This window comes from Myotis davidii, unplaced genomic scaffold, assembly GCF_000327345.1.
Source record: "Myotis davidii unplaced genomic scaffold, ASM32734v1 scaffold248, whole genome shotgun sequence".
NCBI lineage: Eukaryota > Metazoa > Chordata > Mammalia > Chiroptera > Vespertilionidae > Myotis > Myotis davidii.
This window is the reverse complement of record NW_006299220.1, coordinates 1040326-1062049: the sequence shown is the minus strand read 5'-3', so window position 1 is coordinate 1062049 and position 21724 is coordinate 1040326. Positions and strand designations below refer to the sequence as shown.

The 21724-nt window shown below is 34.1% G+C and overlaps 1 protein-coding gene across 2 annotated transcripts in view; it reads right to left on the bottom strand.

Moving 5' to 3' along the window:
* Positions 1 to 3269: 3269 nt before the first annotated feature.
* The window catches only part of DNAJB4 (DnaJ heat shock protein family (Hsp40) member B4), a 71534-nt gene continuing 53079 nt past the window's right edge, over positions 3270 to 21724 (bottom strand). Inside the window, exons 1-4 of one of the 2 annotated variants that reach the window (XM_006774683.2) lie at positions 14440 to 14636; positions 14027 to 14314; positions 6033 to 6601; positions 3270 to 4571 (exon numbers count right to left, since the gene is read on the bottom strand). In XM_006774683.2, coding sequence (XP_006774746.1) covers positions 4338 to 4571; positions 6033 to 6601; positions 14027 to 14237 — 1014 coding nt within the window. In that variant the 5' untranslated portion in view covers positions 14238 to 14314; positions 14440 to 14636 and the 3' untranslated portion in view covers positions 3270 to 4337. Of the gene's footprint in view, positions 4572 to 6032; positions 6602 to 14026; positions 14315 to 14439; positions 14637 to 21724 lie in introns of those variants that run through there. The other variant, XM_015571092.1, reaches the window with a different exon arrangement.

Here is a 21724-nt window from a genome sequence, read left to right as displayed (position 1 = left end):
GACAATAGTATTATGATTACCAGAGGGAAGGGGGTTGGGGAGTAGTAAAGGGTAAAGGGGGTCAAATATATGGTGATGAAAGATTTGACTTTGGGTAGTGGGAACACAATGCAATATACAGATGATGTATTATAGAGTTGTATACTTGAAACCTATATAATTTTTTAAAATATGTTTTTACTGATTTTAGAGAGAGAGGAAGGAAGGAGAGAGAAACATCGAGAGAAAAACATTGATTGGCGTGTGCCCTGACCTGGAATCGAACCACAACCTCTTGGTGCCTGGGACAACACTCAACTAACTAGCCACACCAGCCAGGGCAAAACCTATATAATTTTATTACCTAATGTCAGTCAATAATTTTTTTAAAATCATCCTTGATATATAAGGATATGGTATCATTACTTTGCCATTTACCAAGTCCAATCACATATTAATTTTATTTTATCCGTCATAACTAATCAAATGATAGTTTCTTAAAAATAAGCAAGCAAAAGCATTTTCAACTCCTTTTCCTCAAGAAAAGCTAATAGTAGGCAGACGTGATGAGATAAAAAGTAAAGTAGGGGTCACAAACTCAGACGCTTTTCAAGGCGGTGAGGCAAATGTACTAAGTATGTGAAGCGGCTTTATGTAGCACAATACAGTGGTAGGTCCATTACAAAGGAATAGGGCACACCTTGCCTAAAAACATCCTAATTAAAAAAAACAAGCAACTTGTGGTTTTCTTTTTTTTAATATATTTTATTGATTTTTTACAGAGAGGAAGGGAGAGGGATAGAGTTAGAAACATCGATGAGAGAGAAACATCAATCAGCTGCCTCCTGCACACTCCCTACTGAGGATGTGCCCACAACCAAGGCACATGCCCTTGACCAGAATCAAACCTGGGACCCTTGAATCTGCAGGCCAATTCTCTATCCACTGAGCCAAACCGGTGGTTTTCTTGTAGGAAAGACAGATAAACATCGTTATCAATTAGCTTACTAGGATTTACAGTTCTTCAAAACTATTCCAGGTATCCAAGAACCTGGTTGAATTTAAAGAAAATATTTAAAAATAAAAAATACTTTCATAATTTAAATAAGAAAACTTTAAACCTCTTTTAACAAAAATTGGGCATTTCGTGCTAAGGTATTATCAATATCCTTAAAGATAAGATAGATACTGGTATACAGTTTTTACTAGTATATGCCAATGCAAATTAATTTTTTACTACTAAAATGATTCTATACTTTAAAAATACTTTTTTAATCAAAGATTATTCACCTATATAATCTATAAATCCTTTATCTAATTTAGGAGAAAATACTTAATCAAGGAAATTTCAATAAAAGACAGTGGGTTTAAAATAGAAACTAGTCTGGTAGGTGTGGCTCAGTGGTTGAACGTCAACCTATGAACTGGGAGGTCACTGTTCAATTCCGAGTCAGGACAAATGCCCAGGTGTAGGGCTTGATCCCCAGTAGGGGGCATGCAGGAGGCAGCTAATCAGTGATTCTCTCTCATCATTGATGTTTCTATTTCTCTCTCGCTCTTCCTTCCTCTCTGAAATCAGTAAGAATATACTTAAAAAAAATAAAAATAAATGAGTAAAATAGAAACCACATCTACCGCTCAGTTCTTTAAACCTGTGAGAAAATTTTCTTGATATTTATCCTTTCCTAAGGACATCCTATATAATAAAAGCCTAGGTGGCATCACGTGCAATGTCATCACAAGACGGCCACCACAAGATGGCCGGCAGGGGAGGGCAGTTGTGGGTGAACAGGTCAGCAGGGGAGAGCAGCTAGTGGGGAGATCAGGCCGGCAGGGAGAGCAGCTGGGTGCGACCAGACCTGCAGAGGAGGACAGTTAGGGGCGACCAGGCAGGCAAGAGAGGGCAGTTGGGGGCAAGATAAGGCCAGCAGGGGAGGGCAGCTGGGGGCGATCAGGCCGGCAGGGGAGGGCAGTTGGGGGCAATCGGGTTGGCAAGGGAGCAGTTAGGTGTCAATCTGGCCAGCAAGGGAGCAGTTAGAGGGCAATCAGGCTGGCAGGCAGAAGTGGTTAGGGGCAATCAGGCAGGCAGGCAGACAAGTGGTTAGGAGCCAGCAGTCCTGGATTGTGAGAGGGATGTCTGACTGCCGGTTTTTAGGGATTGAGCCTAAACCAGCAGCCGGACATCCTCCAAGGGGTCCCAGATTGGAGATGGTGCAAGCTGGGCTGAGGGACACCTCCCTACCCCTGCACAAATTTCGTGCACCAGGCCTCTAGTCTATAAATAAGATGGAATAATAAGTATAATTAGCTGAATTCTCTGGCATTTTCCTTACAACTAAAATATATGGTTATCCCCAGCAATTCTATTTTAGATATATATCTAACAAAACTGAAAAATTATACACACAAAAATGTGTATAAATATACTCATAGCATTATTAATAATAGCCAAAAAGTGGAAATAACCAAAACACCTATAAACTAATGAATTTTTAAACAAATTTTGGTATATCCATACAATGGAATATTATTGTTATAAAAAAGAAAACGAAATCTTGATAGTGTAACATGGATGTATCTTGAAAACATTATGGCTAAGTGACAGAAGCCAAGCAAAAAAAGTAATATATCATTTGCTCCCATTTATATGAAATGTTCAGAATAGACAAATCCATAGAGACAGAAGTAGATCAGTGTTTGTCAGGAGCTGGAGGAATGGAAGGTGAGAGCTTATGGATATAGAATTTCTTTTGGGGGTGATTTAAATGTTTTGGAAATAGAGAATGGTTGATAACTCTGCTTGCATAACTCTGTGAATATCCTAAAACCATAGATTTTAAAATAATGAACGTAAAAAAAATAAATTTAAAAAATAAAAGGGTAAATGTTATGTCATGTGACTTATCTATAATAATAAAAGCATAATATGCAAATCGACCGGATAGCCAAACAGAGGAACAACCATCCAGACGACCTTCCAGGCAAAGCCAGGGCTGGGATGGTGGCAGAGGCAGCCAGGGCTGCAAGAGTGGCTGAGGCATCCAGAGCTGCAAAGGCCTACTCTTGTACAAATTTCGTGCATCAGGCCTCTAGTATGTCAATAAAGCCATAAAATAAATGGCAATTGCAACCTACTTCTTGAATTTCTAAAAGAAGATTTCATATTCTGCTAAAGAGTGATAGGATCCAGTGTACCCTGTGAGTGTGTGTATCATCCTGAAAATTACTTTTGAGCCAAACGCTGTTTCAAAACATCATTCTCACTAGAGTTACAAAACAGAAAACAAAACAATTTTTAGATGTAAATATATTTTAAAAAATTAAAACACCTAAGAAATGCAATCTATGCATATGAAAAAGTAAAATATTTATATGCATAACAAGTAGTAGTAACATCATTCATAAGCAGCAGTTAGTGTTTATTTTCCCCATATTTTGGCTTAACACCATAGTGGTAGTTTATTCTTTTTTAGGGAAATTGCATAAGGTACATGTAGCATATTATGAGTAAGTATAGAAGACTGTGTAATTGGAAAATTAATTCCAAGTAACAACATTTCCTCTAAAAACATATTTATTATTAAACAAACTAGTTTAAACTAGTGGACCATAAAATGTGCCTATAATTTATTAAGTCCAAGATATATAATCAACTTGCATAAAATTACATATGGCATTTTAAAAACAGCCTATTTCTAAAATATCAGTAATTCAGACAATTGGGATTTCCACAGGAGATAAATTGCCATGAATTTTCTTTTTATGGAGAAAAGGTCCATCTTAAGAACATTACAACTATGTTATTAACAAACATTATAGCATATTTTAAAAATCAAAATGATGAAATATATGCATTTGGATATTCTTTTATGGGTACCAGCCCTATAGCAGCATTTCAGATAGTGATTTAAATCTAGTTAACCACATTTCCAAATGACTTGGGTTTTTATTTTCTAGAAATACATACACATGTATAGTTGTTAAGAATTTAAATTTCCATTATAAATGAGCGCCTACCATATTGATAATGTAAAGATATAAGAAATAAAGTACTTGGATAGTCTAGTACTTTATTAGAAATATATCTACTAACTCCACAAAAACAAATTTTACATGTAAGCAAAATACTAAAAATTTCTGACTTGGGAAAAATAAAATAGAGTGAATGATTTCTCTTCATCTCTAACTGTAAAAATCCCTTTTGCCTATTTATTTGACCCGTCTCTATTCATGCAATTTAATGAACCCTCAAAATAATTTATACATCTTTATACAGAATTCACATCTACATCAATAAACAGCCAGTCCTTTTATATTTTCAGTGCCTTATCAAAATATGAGTAGCAAAGTTTTTCATTCTATGAGGCAGGGAGATGTTTTCTAAGTACTTCTTTGGATGATGAGGATATAGAATCTGGGAAGGACACCTCAAATTCTATTAGAAGGTCACCACGTTGCTCAGGATTTTTTGGAAATGGCAGCCCATATCCAATAATTCTTCTCCTCATTCCAGGTTTCACAATATCATTTACTGACATAGGTATGGTTCTTCCATCCATTGTTGGAACATTAATTGAGCAGCCACACAATGCCTAAAAAGTGCACAAAATAAAATTAAACAACTTAAAATTCTAAACAATAATATTACCAATTGTAAAGGATGATACCAACCAGTATGGCAAAATTTTAATCTCCAAAAGAATATCAATAATTATAAAATTATTTCCCCCATTAGAAAATCCCTTTAGGACATGTACAAGCAGGCATGCTAAAAAAAAAAAAAAAAAAAAAAAAAAAAAAAAAAAAAAAAAAGAAAGAAAAGAAAAGAGAAGGAGAAGGGGAAGGGGGAAGGAAAAGGAAAACAGAAGTAAAGCATGTCTTTCACACTGCCCTGGACTGAAATGGACAGTTCGAGTCTGCTATTGCAACATTCAAGATGCAGGGATGGAATGGGAGAAGAAAGAGGGAGAAATTCAGGGCTGGAAAGAACATGATAGGAGCAACTACCTACTCCTCTGGAGGGAAAATGTTAGAATAAAAAATACATTTATTGTTTTAGTCAATAAATGTTTACTGAGTACCTACTATATGCCACACATTCCTGATAGATGCTGAGCATATATAGGGACCATGAATACCGACCCCACTTCAAGGAATGCACAAGGACCACAGAAGCAAACTAGTAATTAAAATACAATACAATGTTGGCACAGTGATATGTGCAGAAGTCTTTTGTGAGAGAAAAGGCACCCAACATACCCTCTTAGCTTCTGGGAATACCAAATGCTTAAAGTAAGCATTGGACTAATAGCTGGTATTGAGGCAGAGTGGGGGCACAATAGTGTTCTACAGAGTAGAGCTCAGACAATGACACAGATATATATAAGATAATAATAGAGCAAACTTAGGGAGATGCATATACAGTTATGGGTGGAAATCAGATTAAAAATGATCTTTTATGTTAAGCTAAAGAGTTTGAACTTTATAATAGATGCTATGTGTAGTCATTTAAGAATTTTAAGCAGGGAACTGACATAGCCATATTTGTTAGATTATAATCTAACTTGAGAAATAATGCCTAAAAATAGAACAAAATCAACACTCATGTACCAAATCAGTAGCCTTATAAATTATTTTGTCTTTTAACACATTTTTTTGTTATATAATTACTCCAAACTAACAATTTTTTTAAAAATCTTACACATGGACTAAGGTGAGGAGATTACAATGCAGGTCTCATAAACCACACTTATAAAAACAGAGTAGAGTTAATTCATCATTGGGCCTCATAGTACATAATCTAGGTAGCACTTAAAATTAGCATTTAAATTGTTCATATAGGTAACTAAACTTAGAATGTACAATTTTATTCATAAAAGAAGTATAATAGCAGTACTACCTCAGAGGATTCTTAGGATAATTTAAAAAATAATGTATAGTAAGCATTAAATAAATCTTAGCTATTATTTAAATACCTTAAAATCAAAAAAAAAATTCCCTAAAATCAAATGCATAAATGTTTGGTTTCAAAATCCTAGCTTTTACTAACTTACCTCTCGTAAACTAATTTTAGCAGTATAAATTATATTTGATCCATCCCTTTTAAATTTTGGGTGATCTTTATCTTTAATAATAAAAACAATGTCTGCTGGAATACTAGTTGGTGTTTCATCTCCTTCCCTTGGAAAAGTAATTTTGGTGCCTTCTTTCCATCCTTTTTTTATCTCAATGGTGAGAATTTTGTCCTCAGATCTGTAACTCCTTCCATCAGGGTTTAACCTTTTTCGAGAAATCTTCATCCGTTTGGTACAACCACTATATATTTCTTCAAGTGATACTCTAAGTTCATGAATAATTGGAGGATCTTGTTTGAGGCGGGATGGCCCCACAGAATTCCTGTCTCTTGGATATCCATTCATGCTGAATCCAAAGGCACTAAAAGGATCTCCATCTATTTCCATATCTTCAGAATCTCTACCACCACCCATCCGTCTTCCAAAGAAAATTTCAAAGGGATTGGAACCTCCGAAAAATGCTGCAAATGTGGCATGAGGATCACCATGAAAGGTGTACCGGAAGGTACCTCCTTGTCCATCAGTACCTCCTGCTCCTCCTTTCAACCCTAAGTGAAGAAATAAGCACGATTAGAATAAAGCTTTCAACTACTGAAAGTTTAACTTTCAAAAATTGCATCACTAATAAACTTTGACAACTTTAGATTGTAATTTATTAAGTTGGCCAGAAATGCCATTATAACTAAATACAGAACAGCTACATAACTCTAGATCATTCTCTCTAAAGTTAAAATTTTTGCTTCAAATTCTTCCTCCAAATACCCATCTTTAATGATAATTTATCCCTTAATCACTGTTCTACAGATAAATAAGAAAATAGAAGTCTGGAACCTCTTATCTCATAAGCTACTGGTTGACAACCTGAAGTATATAAAGTTAAGTTCTTAACAGATGTCAATTGAAAGGTCTTCAGTAATCAATGCAAAATTATAATCTAAATCTTTAAGTAGCATTATCATCAACGAGCACAACAATCAACAATATAAAATACCATATTCATATTAACAAATTTTATTTCAGACCATCTTTTACTGCTTAAAAATTAAAACAGAACTCTTTCTGTAGCTGAAAAACTTTAATAGTACGAAAAATGTTTTTTACACACTAATATTGTTATCACTATCCCAGATAACAAAATTGTTCCTCTAGGCATACCATGTGATTAGATTAATTTCAACACCACTTAAAAAGAAGACTGAAATCAAGAGCTGTAAATCCTCTTGATATATAAGGCCTTTGGACTGGTTATTTCTGTCTATTATGGACAACCTGTTTCACCCACCAAGTTAGTGACCCTCTGACCCTGTTCTTTAGGCTCAACTAAGTAATATATAGCTTACAAAAGATTATATATTTGAAGCATCATGACCACCACCTACCAAAGGAAGATCCTACTAAAACTCACAAACTATAGTACAGGAATCTTTTTTTCTTTCTCTCTCTTTTTTTTTTTTTTTTTTTTGGTGGCAGCGGTGGGATTACAGTGATCTTTTAAGGGAGCAATACTGACAAGGATTTACATCATTACAATATCAATAAACTTTCTGAATGAGCCTTATGAGAATTCCTGACCAAAAAAACAAGCAGGAGCAGAATCTAAAAATTATAAAACTGATACATTCCAGAGATTTAACTAAGAGATCCCAATATGTTCAAATAGTAGTAATTTGAGGACAGAAAATATTTTATTCATTTCTGCATTGTTCAATGCATACTGGGCTGAAAAATGACAGGTGCTCATGTTTACTGAATAAAGGGAATGATCTATTCTTAGTCTCCTAAATCGAAACTTTAAAAGGTATATCTTGAATGTCAGGATAGAGAAGAGGCAGAAACAAAATCACACATGTACATAGAAGAGTTATTTAATAATAATAAATTCTACTGGAATCATTAAGCATACTTTCAAAGAGACTTAGTTTTGCATGTCTTGTTCTATTTGAGCTATTCCATTAAAAGGTATACATGAATTCTACTTCATCCAACAGTCTTAGCTGGTGTTTAAATTTTTACCTTCATACATGAATAAAAATCTGGAGAGACCAAGAGCAATATAACAAGAAAATTGTCAAAATATGTATTGAATGATACATCCAAATAGCAGTTAGAGACATTCCTTGTAGGAACAGGATGACAAGTATAAACAGGACAAGAACTTTTAACATGTAGCTCATCCAAACTTATTTTAGTTAAATTTTAGTGGTATTGTTATAGTTCCAAATGTTTAAAAAAATACACACACACAAAAACCTAGTAACAGATTTTTTTTTAATGATAGAATATGTATACAACTCAGGGTCATGATCAATGTGACTAAACCATTAAATTATTTAAATCATTTCATCTTTTGTCCCATAAATATAACACAGTATAATAATTTAACAGAGTTAATAAAGTAAATTGAGTAAATAAGCTGCCAAAATAGTTTAATTTTGTCAGCAAGACAAAAATCTAAATGTTTGAGCCCATACTGAATTCATGAAAAGAATATTTTAAGTTATTATATCATGCCCACTTGACTTAGTAATCCCACTTCTAGGAATATATCCCAAGAAGTCAGAAACATCAATCAGAAAGAATACACCCGTATGTTCATAGCAGCACAATTTACAATAGCTAAGATTTGGAAACAACCTAAGTGCCCATCAGCAGGAGAGTGGATTAAAAAACAGTGGTACATCTACACAATGGAATACTACGCTGCTGTAAAAAAAGAAGGAACTCTTACCATTTGCAATAGCATGGATGGACCTAGAGAGCATTATGGTAAGTGAAATAAGCTAGTCAGAGAAAGATAAATATCACATGATCTCACTCATTTATGGAATATAATGATCAACATAAACTGATGAACAAAAATATATCCAGAGACATAGAAACACTGAACAGACTGTCCAACCTCAGGGGGAAGGCAGGAAGATAATACTTTAAACAATAAAGAATTTAAATTTTAAAAAGTTATTATATCATGGGTTTGGCTTTTCCCTAAAATCCCTTTCCTCCTCTGCCAAAAATAGTAACTCTATCAGGATTACAGAGTTCCTGAGATTTACATACTGTATAAAATGACATGTATCAAAGATGACAAAAAGTCCCCAACAGGGCTTTGAAATTTTCTTTGACACTAGTCAACTACATCGCTCAGATATATGACAAGGCTACTATAATGACTGAGAGAAATCGAACCAAAATTCATACTGCTCCAATATAACATGAATTACTATGCAAATATCACTTGCACTGCTGAGCACTTGAATTATAATTTGCATGTCATCAACTATACAGTCAATTCTTTTATTTTGTACATTTCAACTGCTTGTGGAAAATCTTAAAATTCAACTGGATTCCTTCTGCTGTCCAAAATGTTTCCCAGATACCATATCACTCTGTGTTACCAAGGAATGCACTCTTAGAGTCAACAACATCTGCCTGTGCTTTAGAAAGACTGCTATTATTTAAAAAACAACTAAGCACCCTGGTTGGGTGGCTCAGTAGGTTGGAGCATTGTCCTGTGCACCAGAAGTTTGCAAGTTCAATTCAGGGTTGGGGCACATACCTAGGCTGTGGGTTCAATCCTTGTCGAGATGTGGAGTGAAGGTAACAGATCAATATTTCTCTCTCACATCGATGTTTCTTTCTTTCTCTCTCTCTGTCTCTCTCTCTCTAAGCATATCCTCACGTGAGGATTAAAAAAAACAGCAACCAACCAACCAATGTGCAATCCAAAAACCAATATGTGCTTGGGATACATACCATAAAAATGATTTCTAACAGTTCATTGACTAAAAGTTTATCAAAAGAAACAGCATTGGAGAAGAATTAGGACTTCAAAGAAAAAAATTATAAGACTTTAATAACTCTTACTTTAAGGAGATTTAACATATAAATATCCAGATTGATAGCAAGTTTTAGAGTTACTACGAGAACCTTTAAAAAGTTTTGATTCATAAAAACCCAATTTATTTATTTTTAGAAATATATAAATAAAAAGATCCAGTTGATTTAAAACAATAACTGAAGAAGCAAGCTAGTATAGAGATTAATGTACTAAATAAAAGTCTTATCATATAAATACTACCTTCCTTTTTTATATATATTTTCTTATTGATCTCAGAGAGGAAAGGAGAGGGAGAGAGTTAGAAACATCAATAATGAGAAAGAATCATTGATCGGCTGCCTCCTGCACACCTCCTTCTGGAAATCGAGCCCGTAACCCGGGCATGTGCCCTTGACTCTGGACCCTTTAGTCCGCAGGCTGACACTCTATCCACTAATCCAAACCAGCCAGGGCTAAATACTGCCTTTCAGTATTTAAAGTAAGTTATTGATTGAACCATAAACAAGCAAAAAAAGAAGGCATAAAGAAATGTTAGAGAACTAGAATACTATAAGGATATGTTACTTAAAAAAAATTTTTTTAGTCTTTTAATACAAACTTGTGTTGACAACTACTAAACAATTCAGAACTAAACCTAAATTTTTTCAGAGAGACTGATTCAAAATCCAATTTTAAATTTCTGTAGTTCTGTGTTTTTTGTTTTTCAATGATTCAACTATGTGGAAAATTTCTGTTTTTTAAAATAACGTTATTTACTACATACCATAAAATTAACCCATCGAATGTACAATTCGATGAGTTTAGTAAAGTTGTAGAATTGTGCGACCATCACAATAATCAGAACATTTATCTCTAGTTGCTATTTGTAGCTAATCCTTGTTCCTACCTCTATCCCTAGGCACCCACTGGTCTGCTTTCTTTCTTTACAAATTTACCTTTTCTATGTAATTCATATAAATGGAACCATAGCCTATATAGTCTTTTACATCCAACTTTTTTTATTTACCATAGTTTTTAAATTTCATCCATGATATAGAAGACTTAATTAAATTGGTAATTTTAATTGCTAAATAGTATTTCAGTGTGTGTGTGTGTGTGTGTGTGCGTGTGTGTGTATGCGAGCACGCGCACGCACACACTCTCGCACATACATAGTATTTATCACATTTTGTTTATCCATTCACCAAATGATAGTACTTTTGACTTGTCTCTAGTCGGGGACCATTACAAATAATGCTGCTATGAACATTCACATACATGTCTTTGGGTGGACGTATATTTTCATTTCTCTTTTATAGATTCCTAGGAGTAGTACTGCTGGGCCATATAATAAATTTAAAACATCTCTATTTTTATCCAGTTTTTAAAAACACAGCATTTAAGGCCCTGGTCGGGTAGCTCAGTTGGTTAGAGCATCAGATACTCCAAGGTTGCGGGTTTGATCTGTCAGGACACATACAAGAATCAACCAATGAATGCATAAATAAGTGGAACAAATTGATGTTTCTCTCTTTTCTTTCTCTTTCTCTCTCTCTCCTCTCTAAAAATCAATCAATAATTTTTTTAAAACCCCAGCATTTAAAATTGTGGATATTAGAGATTTTCAAACCATGAACAAACTGGATCACTAGATTCTCTTAGTTCCTAAATACATAATTTAGCATGTTTCACTCATACACTTCTCAGTTCATGGTTCCTTCCCACTGTCCCAAGCCTTGAAACAGTGCAATAATGGGGGGGGGGGGGGGGAGTACATCAGGTAAATTAGTAATGGCTCCAATCATAAAATTCAGTGTTTTGTTACTGCTAGAGAAAGCCATAGGGCTATGGAACCAGGCCTGCAGGCATGAACAGATATGAAAAACAAAGAGAAAAATGTTTTCCCACATTTTCACAGTACTATAGCCAAAGGGATTTTTTTAAAAGAGACATTCTGAATAAAAGGCAAATATAATCCTTTTCTGTAAAGAAAGATTTTTTTAAAAGAATCAAATATAGTAACTTTTATTTTAACTATTTTCAAGTAGCATAACTAGAAAATGGTATTTCTGAGTAACATATTTTAAAGCATTGAAGAGCTTTAAAATATATTATTTAAAAACTTATCCCCCCCCCCACTATTACCTATTGTTTATATAAATTATCTGAGTCAAGAACAACAACAAAAATTCAGGGTAAAAAAAAAACACAAAAATAAAAACGAAAAGGAAAAAAAAAAATCCGGGGTACATAGATGATCCCACTTCAGTTTTTTTGTTTGTTTGTTTTTTGGTGTTTTTAAATTCACTCACTGATGACAATCAGTAAAAATCAAACTAGAGAAATATCACACAATGAAAACACTACTAAAAGGTAACGTTAAACCAAAAAAAAAAATGTGTATTATTTGGTGACTTGAAATTTCTGAAGACAAATATTCTCAGTCCTATGGCCAAGTCAGTTATCAATGAGATGTGGAGTAAAGCAGTGGGTATCTGGTTTTCCATGGAAATTTATATTTGTGGATTTCTTTTTTTAAATTTTTAATTGGCTTTATTGAGGTGAGAATGGTTAATAAAACTATATAGTTTTCATGTGTAAATTTTATAATATATCATCTGCATATTATATTGTGTGTTCACCACCAAAAGTCAAGTCTCCCTCCATCACCATTTATCCCCTCTATTTATGGATTTCTTTACAAAATAAGTTCTTTGGAAATAGTACACTGTTAGTAGTACCTGAGAATCCTGCTTAGCTTTTATGATGAACCGAACCATAGTATTTTGAGTAGTGTGGCCACAGGAGCCAGCAGGATTAAACTGCCAACTATTTGCCTTTTTCAATATTACTTTACAGGAACCTGACAATGCAGGTCCTCATCACACCAAAGCTAGCAGCAAAAGCTGCTATTTTTGGCAACTCAGATCAAAAAGAAAAATAAAACAAAGAAAAAAGCCTTAATACATAATCACCCTGCTTATCTAAATTTAATTTTTAACTTAAAATGAATAGTCACTTTTTCACTGTTTTAGGATATATTTCTAATTAGGAAAAGTTAACACTAAATGCAATAAAGAATGCAAAGACATAACAGAAAAGTTTTCATAACTTAAACTTTCATAATTTATAAGAATTTAAAAGAGAACACTTTGGGTGAAACTAAAATAACTAAGTTCTGATTTTTAAAAATGTAGGAATTAAAGTATTTTTGTTGTTAACTACCAATTTAAAATAGACTTACTTTATAGCTATGGAGATGATAACAACCTTAATTTAAAATCTAGAGTGATAAAATAATCTTAAAAATATCTCATCTACTGTATTCAACTAGTTTCTGATCTCACAATGCAAGAAACAAAAGTACGGCAGGGACAGGAAAGGGAAGTTGTCATGCTTTTCTCTATAGCTAGACAGTAAAATTTCAAAGGAAATAGTGCTACCTAAAAGTAAATCAATAATTATGCTAAGTGGCCATTTTAGGTCAAAAATTGTATTTCTGAGATCTCATTTTCTTGGCAACAATTACTGTTTACAATTAAGCTAAAAACTTGTTCTGGTATTTTATGACATCAGGAAAATTCTTTCCTCTCCAGGCGGAATGCCAAAAACAACTAGAGCTAAATGCCTAGGCCTTCTTCTCAGAGAGACGACTTTCTCTTGTTCAAGCTAAACTAGCTTTGCTATAAGAAAGGCAAAAAACTTCTTTTTTATGAATAAAATAGAAACTAAGCAGAATTTGAACTGCCAATCTTAAGATTTTAAATGATGGAAGGATCTTTACTGGTTCTGGCAGAAAACTCATTAAAAAATAAAACAGGTTGCATAAGACTTTTGACACAATCATTAATGTGTATGAGAATTTAAGGTTTCTTTTCAAATATAAATGTTAACAATATAAATCTAGTGGTAGAATACGGATATTACAAAATGCCAAAATCTTTAAAAAATGCAAACAAGTATATTTGATTGACAGCTATGTAATATTCATTCATATCATCAGAGATAAAATTTTGTTTTTATTCATTATTTATCTTTCTACATTGATATGTCTGATAATTTGATGTAATGACAGCCAGAAAGCTGAGAGAGAACGGGGAAAGAGAGAGAGACACACAGAGCTGGAGAGACAGAAAGATATACACCAAATTCTTACCTTCCTCCCCAAACTGATCATATATTTCTCTCTTTTTAGGATCACTCAATACTTCATAAGCTTCTGCGACCTCTTTAAATTTTTCCTCTGCCTGAGGAGATTTGTTCTTGTCCGGATGAAATTTGAGGGCTTGTTTTCGGTAAGCCTTTTTAATATCTTCATCTGACGCTCCTTTTTCAATTCCCAAAATGCAATAATAGTCTTTCCCCATTTCGAATGCCTTGAAATGAACTTAGATTTCCCTTTGTGAAAGAAAACTGCGTCCCCAGTCTTAGCAATACAAGGATTCTAAGGAAAATAAACCAAGCAGGGTATTTTAAAAGTTAAAGCAATTAGCAATTCAGCCTCGCTGTCTTAAGGCAGCAAGCAGACAGCATATCCGTATTTAATTCCTTCCCCAACAGCTCACTTACAGATAAATATACACTACACAGGAGACAGCCTTCTAGATCCTCCCATTCTCACTACGTGTCTCTGTACTTTCTAGAACAGCAAATGCTACAGGACGTCACTTCCCCAGCTGCCGCTAGTCAAAGATCTGAGCTAGGTTTTCTCCTCCTCCACGATTAACTATTCATTTTCCTTCTGGCTCTACCATCTGTATTTCCTTTTTAAGAGGCCAAATAGATTAAGACACCAATATTTCAGCATACAATGTCATAACTACGTTTTTTCATTTACTCCATTCTAGGTGAAAAGTAACAAAAATAATTACAGCTATTAGGCATCCTATGTTAAAATAAGTTAAACTTATTACGAAAATAAAAGTACACATGGGTACTTATTTTAGGTATTTTCACTTCAATTTCAAGTTATTCAAGTGTAAGATATACAATACTAAAATATGGTTTGTCTAAATTAAAATTTTCAAAAAATTTGTGTCATTTTCAAAATTTCTGGGGTTTATCAATCAAAATGCTAGGAAGTCAATATATAAATTTCACATTGTAAAAAGGCTATATCATAAACTTCAAAAAATATTTGAAAAATAACTAGAGGACTTAAATATTATTTTAGCTAATGATTTTAAATGGTCTTTTTATATAATTAAAAGTTAATGGTTCTGGCAAACTAATATTTATGAAATCTTCATATCTGATTTTAGTTACTTCAACTAAAATAGAACGAGACACCTCTAATTCCTTAGAGTCACTGAAGACCTTTTGTGCTGCAGGACAGAGAGGAGAAAAGTATCAGGTTACCAACAGTAAATACTCATGTTTCTTTCAAGACCTTAACTGGATCAGCTTAAAATCTGGATATGCTATTTTTGGGGCAATAGTATGGAGAAATATTTTTTCTTTTAAGAACACATTTCCCTAATTATAAATATAAATTATTGTTAAAGATTTTGGAAAACAGAAAGGAAAAAGATTAAAATAAAAACCTCCCTATCATACCACTTTAGATGATTCCCTGCTAAATGTTAGTGTATTTCCTTCTAATCCTTTTTTTCTTAGGAATATATGTTTATTTATTTATTGTAGTTTGGTATATTTATCAACAAATTTTATGTCATATCACTTATATACCCTTTTGATGTCTGCTCTTATATATTTTGGATATTTATGAGTCATAATTTAAATGCATATAACTAATCTCTTATTTCCTGTATGGTTTCCTCATCTTTGCAAAGTGTTCCTATTTCTAATATAATATTGAAAGATAGACTGATAAGAAAATGTCAAAAGAATTGCATAGAAAAAAATTACATAGAGCCTTATACTTAAGTATTTTAAGTCTGTAAACTTAAAAAAGAACATTTATGAAGAAAAGTAAATGTACATAATGTTTAGAGTATAGTGAAAAGGTGATGATCATGTGTTAACCTTTTAAGGTATGGGAACACCTACTGTATACGCCAAATCGCTTTACATTAATGATTCAGCATTTCTTTCAGATGTCCATTTTTGTGCATTCTGATAGCTTTCCTATTTCTCAAAACTCTCTATTTTAAAAACACTTTGACATTAGAAATTTATAACATCCATATAGCCTAGTTACAGGTTATAGAGGTTTGTCAGATATTCAACAAAATTTTTAGTCCCATCAAGAAATACTTAATGTCAAAAATTAAATTTTCAAAAATTCAAAAATACATAGAAAACAGTACTAATATACAAAGTCACTTTAAGACTCCTACTTAAAAAAAAAAAAAAAAAGTAAATTGGAGTCCACTGCAGGGATCAACAATTACTTACCAAAGGAACACTGACATTACTATCTATGAAAAGCCTAAATTATTCTGGTGGGTAACACTGAGAAGAAACAAAAGTAAATTTTCATCTGATTTGATAATTTTCAGAGAGCTAGAAATATTATAAGGACTTGGCATATTTAATGATTTTAAAAACCAAAGACTAGGTTTTTCACGTTTTTGAGAAATGAATTATTTATTAACAAATGAAATCAGGCTCTCCATACATAGAGAAGGGTGATAAAAGGATTTTCATAGTTCTTCAAATATCTTAAACACATAAAAGAATAATGGTGTAAAGTCAAAAGGCCAGAATTCACCTCAAATTGGAAATTTCAAGTTAATAAGGAAACAATTATAATTTTTAAGACTTCAAATAATAAAATAACCTAGTAGCTTTTGACAAAATGACCAGATGCTTGTACACTTACAGTTTTAAAAAATATTTTTATTGATTTTTAGAGACAGAGGAAGGGAGAGGGACAAAAGGGGAGAAACATCAATGTGAGAGAGCAGCATGAATCCCCCTACTGGAGACCCATAACCCAGGAGTATGCCCTGACTGGGAATCAAACCAGCTACTCTTGGTGCTCCAACCAACTGAGTCACACTGGCGAGGGTGGGTAATAGCTTTGTAAATAATTCTTTTAAATATTTGGAAACAGTTATTAGAAGTGGTTTTAAAATCCCTGTATATTACATACTGGGAAATTTGTCCTTAGAAAGTAATTCATAGGATAAAATGATTACATATACAAATATACTCATTGCAATTAGATGCAATAGGGTAACGGGTCAATATGATCATTTTTAAACTACATAATATTTTAGAGACATTTCACACTTACATTCACTTAGGGGTTGAAATTTCCTTACACAATCACTTTACATTAAATATTCGTCATCCAAGTTTGCATGAGATAAATGTGGGGTTTTTTGGGGGTTGAGGGAGGCAAGCAATTATCATCCCTGTAAATAATTATCATAACAAAAATAGAATATATAAAGGGAACAGTAGTGGCAGCCTTTTGGGAAAATGGAGCAGAAAAAAAAGTGAATAAAACTCATTTAATTGTTTTCAAAATGAAAAGGAAAAAGGAAACCTAAAATAGAGTCTATTTGCAACATTATTTAGAAATCACATAAATCCCTGCTTATTTGATACTAGAGGCCCATTGCATAAAATTCGTGCACGGGCAGGGTGTGTCCCTCATCCCAGCCTGCACCCTCTACAATCTGGGACCCCTCGAGGGATATCTGACTGCCCTCTCAGACAGTTGGACATCCCTCTCAAAATCCGGGACTGCTGGCTCCCAACTGCTCACCTGCCTGCCTGCCTGATTGCCCCTAACCGCTTCTGTCTGCCAGCCTGATCACCCCCCTAACTACTGCCCTGTCAGCCTGATCGACACCTAACTGCTCCCCCGCCAGCCCGATTTCCCCTAACTGCTCTCCCCGCCGACCTGCTTGCCCCCAACTGCCCTCTTCTGCTGGCCTGGTCACCCCCAACTGTCCTCCTCTGCAGGCCTGGTGGCCCCCAACTGTCCTCCCATGCTGGTCTGATCGCCCACAACTGCCCTCCCCTGCAGGCTTGGTCCCTCCCAACTGCCCTCCCATGCTGGTCTGATCGCCCACAACTGCCCTCTCCTACTGGCCATCTTGTGGTGGCCATCTTTGACCACATGGGGCAGCCATCTTGTGTGTTGGAGTGATGGTCAATTTGCATATTACCTCTTTATTATATAGGATTACAGGTATATGTATGTGTGACAGAAAATTTGAGAACAAAATCTAGCTAGAGTTTATAAGTTATTTTTTTCCTTAAATACCTTTAAGGTTCCTTTATAGCTATTTAAAGTATCTTTCATTGATTTTTTTAGAGAGGAAGGGAGAGGGAGAGAGAGAGAGAAACATCAATGTGGGAGTGAAACATTGATCGGATGCCTCCGGTACACCCCCTACCTGGGGATAGAGCCTGCAATCTGGGCATGTGCCCTTACCAGGAATCAAATTGCCAACCTTTTGGTGCACTGAATGATACCCAACCAACCGAGCCACAGCAGCCAGAGCTAGTCTGCTATATTTTTAACAAAGATGAAACTAGTGTTTGTATTTTTTTAAATATATATATTTTTTTTTATTTCAGAAAGGAAGGCAGAGGTAGAGAGAGATAGAAACATCAATTTTTGAATGGCTGCCTCCTGCATGCCCCACACAGGGGATTTACCCCAAAACCTGGGCTTATGCCCTGACCAGGAATTGAACTGTGACCTCCTATTTCATAGGTCAACGCTCAAATACTGAGCCACGTCGGCTGGGCCGTGTTTGTACTTTTAAATTTTTACCTTACTACTCAAACACTGATGAGATTATTCCATGAAAACACAATTATTTCCTTTATTAAAAGAATGTTACAAAGAATCAGATTCTTCTCAATATTTAGTTTATAAGGTCAAGTTCTCATGCTGAGAATAAGTCATCTGTGACTGAAGGCAAGTTACAATATATGTTAAAGAAATGATTTTTCAGCCCTAACCAGTTTGGCTCAGTGGATAGAGCATCGACCTGCAGACTGAAGGGTCCCAGGTTCAATTCCGGTCATGTACCTTGGTTGCAGGCACATCCCCACTAGGAGGTGTGCAGGAGACAGCTGATTTGATGTTTCTCTCTCATTGATGTTTCTAGCTCTCTATCCCTTTCCCTTCCTCTCTGTAAAAAAAATCAATAAAATATTTTTTAAAAAAGAAATCATTTTCATTTTTTTCAACCAAATCAGAAATCTTAAGTGTGTTTATTACTTTGTTTATAAAAGTTAATAGCAACAAACTTTTTGTGCTTAATAATATATTTAGGGGGAAAGTGTCACTCTATTTAAGAGAGCCATGCATGGGCCAGGATTAAGTAAAAAAATTAATGATACTATATCTTGTTTTTTATAACTTTACAAAACTTCCTTATTTGGCTTATTATGCTCTTTAATAAATATAGAAAAATTATTTTTATAAAACTATGAGATTTTTATTTTATAATCATATTTCAAATACTAAATATAAAATAAGAAAAACATAAATATTAAATATATTTAGATGAGAGATAAAGATCATTTTAATCACAAAAAACTAAAAGTATATTACTAGTCATTCAACTAATGCTATCTTAACCTTCTAATTTGGCTTTATTCATATACAATAAAAATGTTTTCTTTCTCCAACTCACAAATCATTTCTCAGTTTATAATAAATTAGTATAGCGAAAGGCAACATGCCTTCTAGAGCTTCAGAAAAAAGATCATTATTAAAATTCAGATCATCATACTTAAATACTCAAAGACAAATGACTTCTAATATTTTACCTATGTTCCTATTGAAAACTTTTCTGTCAATAATTTATTCTTAAATGAGTAAATTTAGTCCTGAAATTTCTCAGTAATTGGTTTTAAAAAATTATGACTTCCATTCCCTGCTACTTCTTCAAGAATAAGAAAACTGAGATTCTTTTATTCCTTTTTAATAGTAGTTTAGATATTGAATATAATCTCAAATATAAGTACGTAACAGTATTTGTAAAGCTTGCTAAGATGGCACCAGGGAATATTGATAGTGTCGTTAAAAGCACAGACTTCGGAGCCAGACAATCTGGGTTAGAATCCTGGTAATACCACTTACTAGCTGTGTGGCCTTGGATTTCACTTCTCTGTGCTTCAGGTTCCTTATCTCTCAAATGAAATTAATATTAATACTAACTTCATAGGGTTGTTGTGAGAATTAAATGAGAGAAATGTATGATGCACTTCCATGTGACTGGCACATAGTGAGGACTATGGAAGTGTTATCCACTGTGATGACAATGATTTCATCATATGAAACAAAAATTTTAGAAAAAATATTACTATACAATATGTATAGCAAAATATCCTTTTTAAAAAATATTTTTTATTGATTTTTACAGAGAGGAAGGGAGAGGGATAGAGAGTTAGAAACATCAATCAGCTGCCTCCTGCACACTCCCTACTGGGTATGTGCCCACAACCAAGGTACATACCCTTGACCAGAATCGAACCTGGGACCCATGAGTCCGCATGCCAACAACGCTCTATCCACTGAGCCAAACCAGTTAGGGCGCAAAATATCCTTTTTACACGCATACACATACACACACACACAAAAAAAAAAAAACCTGTCCAACTAAGGATTAATGGCTCTTTCCAAATATTCCAGTTAATATTTGCTACTTACCCATCTTGACTCTATTCAAATTTCATCATTAAAACTTCACATAGGTAGTATTCACTGTATTGAAAATATATTCATTTGTATTTCAAGTGCATTCATTGTATTTCAAGTACATTCATTGTATTTCAAGTGCTTTGTGTTTCAAATACAGTAATCAAAACAGTGTGGTATTGGTGAAAGAATAGGCAAATAGATCAATGGAAGGGAATAGGGAATCCAGAAATAGACCCATAATCACCATTATAGTCAACTGATCTTTGACAAAGGAACAAAGGCTAAATAGCACTGGAACAACTGGACATCCACTTGCAAAGAAATAAATCTAGACACAGACTTTAAATTATACCCTTCACAGAAATTAACTCAAAATGGATCTACAGACCTAAAAATAAAATGCAAAATTATAAAACTTCTAGAACATAGGAAAAATCTAATGACCTTGGGGTTTAGCAATGACTTTTTTCGTGTATTAATCTTCACCCAAGGATATTTTTTCCATTGATTTTTTTTTTTTTTAGAGCAATGTAAAGAAGGGAGGGAGGGAGGAGGAGGAGGAGAAAGAGAGAGAGAGAAACATCTATGCGAGACACATTGATTGGCTGTCTCCCACATGTGTCCCGACAGGTGCTAGGGATCAAACCTGTAACCCAGGTACATATGTGCCCTTAACTGGGAATCAAACCTGCGACCATTTGGTGCACAAGCCAATGCTCTAACCATTGAGAACACCAGCCAGGGCTGCAATGACTTTTTTTTCATCTTCACCCAAGGATATGTTTGTTGATGTTTATTAATTTTAGAGAGAGGAAGGGAGAGAGAGACAGAGAGAGAAAGACATCCATGTGAGAAAACATCTATCGGGTGCCTCCCCTATGGGCACAGACCGGGGATTGAACCCACAACTTTTGGTGTATAGGTTGATGCTCCAACCAACTGAGCCACTCAGCCAGGGGTGACAATTACTTTTTAAATATAATACCGAAGGCGTACTTCATGGAAGAACTGATAAGCTGGACTTCATTAAAATTAAATTTTCTGCTGAGAAAGACACTGTCAAAGAATGAAAAAGACAAGCCACAGATGGAGAAAATAATTCAGAAGTCATCCAATAAAAAACTGTTATCCAAAGTATATAAAGAACTTTTAGAGCTCAACAATTAGAAAACAAGTCAATTAAAACATGGGCCAAATATCTTAACAGACATCTCACCAAAGAAGATATTCAGATGGCAAATAAGTATATAAAATGTCTCTCCAGCCCAGCCGCGT